General features: G+C 29.3%; 1 protein-coding gene across 1 annotated transcript; it reads right to left on the bottom strand.

Annotated features, from left to right (window-relative positions):
* Positions 1-452: 452 nt before the first annotated feature.
* LOC108726938 (major royal jelly protein 3) lies at positions 453-6,096 on the bottom strand. Its single transcript, XM_018454773.1, has 8 exons — positions 5,706-6,096; positions 5,347-5,609; positions 4,904-5,079; positions 4,152-4,370; positions 3,038-3,209; positions 1,479-1,705; positions 1,111-1,346; positions 453-525 (listed from the first exon to the last, which is right to left on the bottom strand). The coding sequence occupies exons 2-7, from the start codon at positions 5,537-5,539 to the stop codon at positions 1,116-1,118; spliced, it is 1,218 nt and encodes a 405-aa protein (XP_018310275.1). The 5' UTR covers positions 5,540-5,609; positions 5,706-6,096; the 3' UTR covers positions 453-525; positions 1,111-1,115.
* Between the last annotated feature and the right edge of the window lie 550 nt (positions 6,097-6,646).

The following is a 6,646-nucleotide window of genomic DNA, read 5'->3' as shown; positions in this document are numbered from 1 at the left end:
ATAAAATTTTGATGAAAAGTAGATTGTGCAAATTCATTACAGTATCGATAACTGGTAAAACGGACAATGAGAAAGTTTTGAAACTGTTCTATATATTAGCGTTTGGGATGATAGAAAATCCATTAGAAGAAAGAAAAAATGCTCGTTACGTATATGACTTTTTACGTTAGATCGCTTCGAATTAATCGCGGTTATCCGGTAATTTCCGATTCCTTTCGGTTCATTCGTGAAGAAAACGGCAGGGAAAAAACGGAAAGTTTACCACCGAATTGGTTTCCTTGCAATTTTCTTCGGCGAGCGACCTCGAGATCATCTCGGTAAATGTAAAACCGCCATCCTGAATTTTCTCTTTGCTTGTGAACGAGTGGAATTTGGGGCGAGAACCACCGTTTCCGTGTCCTGTTCACTTCCGGCGTTTTCCTTCCCTCCTGATCTCCCTGAATTGCGCGACGATTGCTTTCTTCGCCGGGTTTCCGAGTTTCCTTTGTATTATTTCCGAGCTCGCTCATGCTCAAATTTGTTACGCTTGCGAAAGATTCGAATTTTACAATATCGTTTAGCATGTGTGATAACGTTCTGTATGAATTAAATCTATCGCCGATATTTGAAAAATGTTAATAAAATATATCGCAAAAATATTATATAAAAAAACATTTATTTTTCATACAATATATTTATCATTTAAAGAAAAGAATTAATCATAATAATTTGAAAAATTGTAAATAATAAATAATGTATTGCCATTCAATGTAATCATTGTCTTAGCTTCTGGAGCTTTAATATATATTTGTATTGAAATGGCAATTTGTGTCATGTTATTAATATATTATGCTATTTATGTTGAAATTCGTTTTTATGAGATTATATTTAGAAAATAGCATTAGGTCAAGATTATATGTATTTGTAAGAACTCTTTCAAAGTAGTTTATTATAATGTCAATTATTGATATGTCAATTAATTAAACCGTACACATTTGCCAATAAAAGAATAAATATATCTGTATAAAATCACATTGCAATTTTTTTTAATAGCCATATTAAACCTACTTTTTTTTGTTTTGTCTGAATTGTATAACAAACACTTTATATGTAAATTTAAATCATACCTACATATGTTAAAATATTGAAAACAAAGACTCAGACTTGGTTTTAGAAAACAAATCTGTTTTTTCCCGTATGTCTGCTAAATCCATTTCCATATAGCGGAAGTGTATTTCGTTAAGGTTCACTGTACCAAGAACGAAACGCTGATATCTATTTGAAAAATACGTTAGCTGGTCCCAGTAGCTTGAATATTTCAACCCAGATAAAAATTGCAATTTTTTGGAATCTTGCGCAAGTACCACCTTAAAATTAATATTTCGTTTTACAACATTAAAACAATACTAACAATTATTAGATATAACAATTGTTAATAGAATTCCAAATAATTTATTATGGATTGATATGTAAATAATAATTGTATTTAGATATCTTACCGTATTTCCATCAGACTTTTTATAAATATTGGTACCTAGTATAGACATATTCTGAACATTGCTGTAAAATACTACATGTTCCGCTGCTGCCATCGGTAATATTGGGTTTGCAATTCTTTTCACAAGTTTACTATTTTTGTTAGCTTCTTCTTTATTTGGACATTTTAGCAGCGTCTTTATTTTTATTTTATAGATTTCATTTCCCGATAGAGAAGCATAATAAAGATCTAAAATATTTTTAATGCAATGTGAAAAGATCATAGGAATCAGTGAAATTGTTTATTTACAAGACAGTTTTCTAAGTTTCATTGTTAGTAGCGTGCATAAATGTATCAGATTGCTCAAATGAAAAAGAAACGGGCGTTGTGGCAGCTATCCCTGGCGATAATATCAAAACGTCTGTTATGCATATTTGATGTTTGCTGCATACATTATGTATGTATGCAATGTTATGTGTACATGACGTGCATGTGACGTCACGTGTTCTTGGATAGGAAGTATTGACAAGGAGTTCAATCAGTGCCTTAGCATCCAGTTTACTTGTTAAGCGGAAAAATAGCGTTTTTACTGGAAAATTTATCCAATGAAGAGCAACGTGTGGTGAATGTATGAACCAATATTGAATTTTTAGTGCCATGTTTAAGCGAAGTTTACCTAAGAAAAGTTTCTTTATATTGAAAAAAAAAATGATATGCGCCTCAAAGAGAAAACCTAAACCTTTTATATTTGTTTTCAACCGAGCGCTGCTCCGCTCTTCTTTTGTGAGCAGGCAAAGTTAAAAAATGCTTTTTGCTTCAATTTTGAATAGCTCGGTGAAGAAAATTATATACACTGAAAAAAAAGATTGGCTGCTGCAGCAAATTAGATGATAAAATATGGCATAGCATTTTTAATTGGTTGCAGCAGTCAATTTTTGGTTGTGTTAGTCTATTGAAATCCTATATTGACATTGCAGATAGGCTAAAGCAATCAAAAATTGGCTGCTGCAGCCAATTAAAAATACTATGCCATATTTTACCATCTAATTTGCTGCAGCAGCCAATCTTTTTTTCAGTGTAATAATCAATAAATACGCAAATCAAAGATAAAACTTCACACACACTCTCTCTCTCTCTCTCTTTTGAAAGGTGTAAACTACGTTAGTGTGTGATTTTTAATTTATTATGGAACTTTGGAAATAAGTTTGTATAAATAATAAAATATTTAGATTTAACGAATCTATTTGTATCCGTGTATCTGTCCGTAAAAATTCAGTTAGATCTTTATCTAGAGCATCGATCTGAAAAGTAGAGACTTCAGTTTCAGAAAAGTTTCAAAATGCTTTTTGAATCATCTCATTATGATAATTTTTTGCGCTCTCTTGAAAATTGTCCATTTTTGGAGGGTAGAATACGTGATCCCATCCTTTTAATTTTTTTACGTAGTGTATTGAACAAAAAAATTATGAATGGTGTAAAAATTCATAACACTTGTAATAAAATAATGTTAAAATAATTTAAATAATGTTCATTTTAATAAAATAATGTCAAAATAATGCTGATTAAAAAGCGAGTACTTGCCATCGCCAAGGACTGTCAAACTCAAGATACCACCTGTATAAATAAAATTTTGGCCTGCTACAGAGAAAATAACATCAGCTGATTTCATGAAATCAGATTCGATTCTGCATATACTTTTTTTAGATGAGTCATAAACTATTAAGCCGGAACCTAGGATATCAGTTATAAATACCTGTGTATATTTATGTGTGTTAAATCATTTAAATTGCAGATATAGGGGAGAGTTGCTGAATGCGTACGGTTGCTTAACATATACATCATCAATATTTTATATTTTTGCCTAATATAAACAACATTTAGTAACAAAAAATGAAATAAATTAGAAAGTAATATAAACAAAAATTTAATAGATTATATCTTGTTTTATACATGCTAACAATTAAAAAATAAGGAATTATTCGTGTTAAGTTTTGATTAATTTACTGTGTTTTGACATAACAGTATGACTGAAATAATCTTATCACAATTATATTTTGAAATTTTATACTTTCATAGAACAAAGGATTCATTGTAAAGATAATATTTTTATAAAATCTGACAACAATTTTTACTAGAATAAATATCAATTTCAGACTAATAATTGATAATAAATCTAATAATTGATATGAATAAAAATATCAATTGCAAAAAGAAATTTAATTCGATTTTATTTTCTTTACATTTTTATTATCATTATCTATTAATTATAAAATATTTAATCCTGTTTTAAATTAGTTAATTAATAAAATAAGTAATAGTTAAATGTTCCAGTTATTAATCTCTTATAAGTTTATATCTCTTATAAATTATTTTAATTTATAAATTCTATACTTTTAAAAGCGGTATCTATAATTTAGACAACTGATTGCTTAAACCATATCTTTTGCGGCTTCTTGTAAAAAAGCTTACAAATTGATTTGTTACTGGTGAAAAGTTAAACATGTAATATACAAGATATCCGAAACATCAAGTTATAATTTCCAACGTTCATTTATATGCAAATCAGTGTAACAAATGGAAAATATAATAAAAAAGTAATTTCAATAGTATGTATTTGACAACTCTCTTTTACATAGTACGGTCTATTCGCACTGTGATTATAATGAAATATACTACTAAAAGAAAATGTACTCACAATCATTTCATCCAGGAATCGTTTGCATGTTTCAGGATAATAAACAAAAGGTGTTGCTAAATGTCCAGCACCTGTTCGATTAGTCGCAATGTCAAGTGGGATGTAAATTGTTTTAACTAGTGTATCGTTCTTTAAATTAAAGATCAACAGTTTTGGATTACAAATTTGGTCGGACCCGATTTTGCCGTTATCCAGAATGACAATGTGATTGCATTGAATCTGAAGTGAAAGTAAAAATTCAATTTCTTATATTTTCATCAAGCTGATCATTGTGTAGGTATGTAGTAGAGAAGTGCGAATCAAGATTTTTTGATGTTGTGTCGAATCGGATTAAATTAAATTTCTTTGTTCGAATTTAAATTGAATCCGAACAGGATCGAATCATTGAAACATAACTTTTAGTTAACAACGTAATTATTGTTAGGTCAAATTTTAATATACAGTAAATATATAAAGTAATGAAAAAGATTTCTAATATATGAAATATATATATATATAATATGTATATATAAAATTGTCAGTATTCGTGTTCAAACCTCTTAAATTAAATTAGAAATTTTCAAATATTTCGGATTTAAATCATAAAGATACAAATCCGAACAGAATTGGACCTTATTTGATTCGATTCGTATTCGGATCTCTAGTATGTAGGTAGGTGCGTAAAAAAACTGTTGGACATTTAAATAATAATATCTAAATATGCATGTATGGTGTAACGCCACTTGAAAAAATGATATTAATATAATACTTACATGCACTCGGTAAACGTTCACAATACCATTACATGTACAACTACTATTATGCCAACTCCAATCTGGATAAGGGCGTAAAAGTGGACCTCCTGGTCCTGTCTTATGAGTTACTGTCGCCACAGTAGCAGGTGCACCAAGGCCTAATTCTCTTCGCGCAGTAACGAATACTCTACCATCTATAAGAATTTTGTTTGTGAACAAAATTTACGTGCTAAAATATATATTCATTCCGCAAGTTTTTGTAACAGCAAAGTGATATTATTTCAGTAACAATATCGAAGAGAGAGAGAGAGAGAATGTATAATAAAAAGTAAAAATCTTAAAGTGATTATATATTAGTTAAATTCTATAATTGTAAGTAAAACTTTCGCTAATAAAAATATTCATATTTTTTTCAACAAAACTTTTACAACACTTTTTCGAAGAATTTGGCATCAACTAACCTTCTGCTTTGTCTGCATCGATCAACACACACATGTAAGGGTCATAAGTGCAAGAATTTATCGCGTCTTCCTTCTGCTGCTCACTTTCCCATTCGTACTCACAATATTTCCATTTATGAACAACATTTACTTTGAGTCCAAAGCTCACAATCGTCGTCGACAGAATTAGCATGGCAAACAAAGAATGCCCCATTTTTTCTCTATCGTAGCGAATAGCTGACAAACAATAATGCTGTGCTGTTCAAAGTACAGAATGGGACTCGCTGTTGGAATACGAATTCGTCTTGAGAATTAAAATTTCGAGTTTCAAGAGAATTATTGCACAGATGTTTTTTTAATCAAATATATTTTGTAATTACCATATCAGCAGAATTGTTGTTTTGTCTTGTCTGCGATTACAGTCTTTTAATTTAATTGCAGCGAAGATATTACAGTAAAATGTTTGAATCACAAAAGTTAACAGATTGTCGGAAAAAACGATGCGTTCGGTGTTTCTCTGTTTTTATTGTGACAAAGTATTTCAAAGTTTTAATGTTTCACTTCGATTTTTTTCGCACAACAAATTGCATTTGTTTATGGAATGCAATAAGTTGTGCAAATTAGTAAATTTTTGAACATGCGTGTGTCTTTCAATAATTAAGTCTGTTGTGACTTTTTGAGTTGCAACAATAAAATAACATAACTGAACTGTATCGATAGACACGTAGGTATATCACAAATGCGAGTGAGGTAACGATTGTGTGCTTGCTATTTATATCTTTTTTCACAATATACATGAATGTTTTTAAAAACCACATTATACAACTTATCATAATTGTAGACTGCTTAATGTCTTTCGATTCGGCTGTATAATGACACTTAGATGACTTATTACGCGTACATAATGATATGTATGTATTATATAATACGTTATTTTATCATAGAGGCCGTGAGGAAAGGAAATTAACGTAATTTTTATTTTATTTAACTTATTTTTGATCGCCAAAGTTTTTGTATAAAGTAGCCAATACAATAGTTAATTTTATAGATCTTTTGGTGTAGAAAACGAATCTTATTTGTATTTGTATGTGTATTTGTAGAATTCCCCTATTATGTTACATTTTTAAGCTATTTTAACTCAAAGATATAAAAAAGTACTTATTTGCTCTTTTAAGTTTACTTTTTTCAAAAAAATTGCAATATAAATGAACAATTACATTAATGGATTCGTTGTTTGCGACTATAAGAATTATCTTGTCTGATTTATGGTCTAAAAAGAGATTTCTTTTTTCGAATAGTATAATTAAGTTTGTGACTTTTT

Source organism: Mycetomoellerius zeteki, unplaced genomic scaffold, assembly GCF_001594055.1.
Source record: "Mycetomoellerius zeteki isolate Tzet28-1 unplaced genomic scaffold, Tzet1.0 scaffold457, whole genome shotgun sequence".
In the NCBI taxonomy this organism is placed as follows: Eukaryota; Metazoa; Arthropoda; class Insecta; order Hymenoptera; family Formicidae; genus Mycetomoellerius; species Mycetomoellerius zeteki.
The sequence above is the reverse complement of the archived record's forward strand: the minus strand, read 5'-3'. Positions and strand labels throughout refer to the sequence as shown.

What these genes read in the sequence shown, in the direction of transcription:
- LOC108726938 (XM_018454773.1), bottom strand. Translation starts at nt 5,539, where the DNA reads ATGGGGCATTCTTTGTTTGCCATGCTAATTCTGTCGACGACGATTGTG. An exon ending in TTTGACAGTCCTTGGCGATG is followed by an intron (nt 1,706 to 3,037) that starts GCAAGTACTCGC and finishes AAAATATTTTAG; the next exon opens with ATCTTTATTATGCTTCTCTA. An exon ending in AAAAGTCTGATGGAAATACG is followed by an intron (nt 1,347 to 1,478) that starts GTAAGATATCTA and finishes ATTAATTTTAAG; the next exon opens with GTGGTACTTGCGCAAGATTC.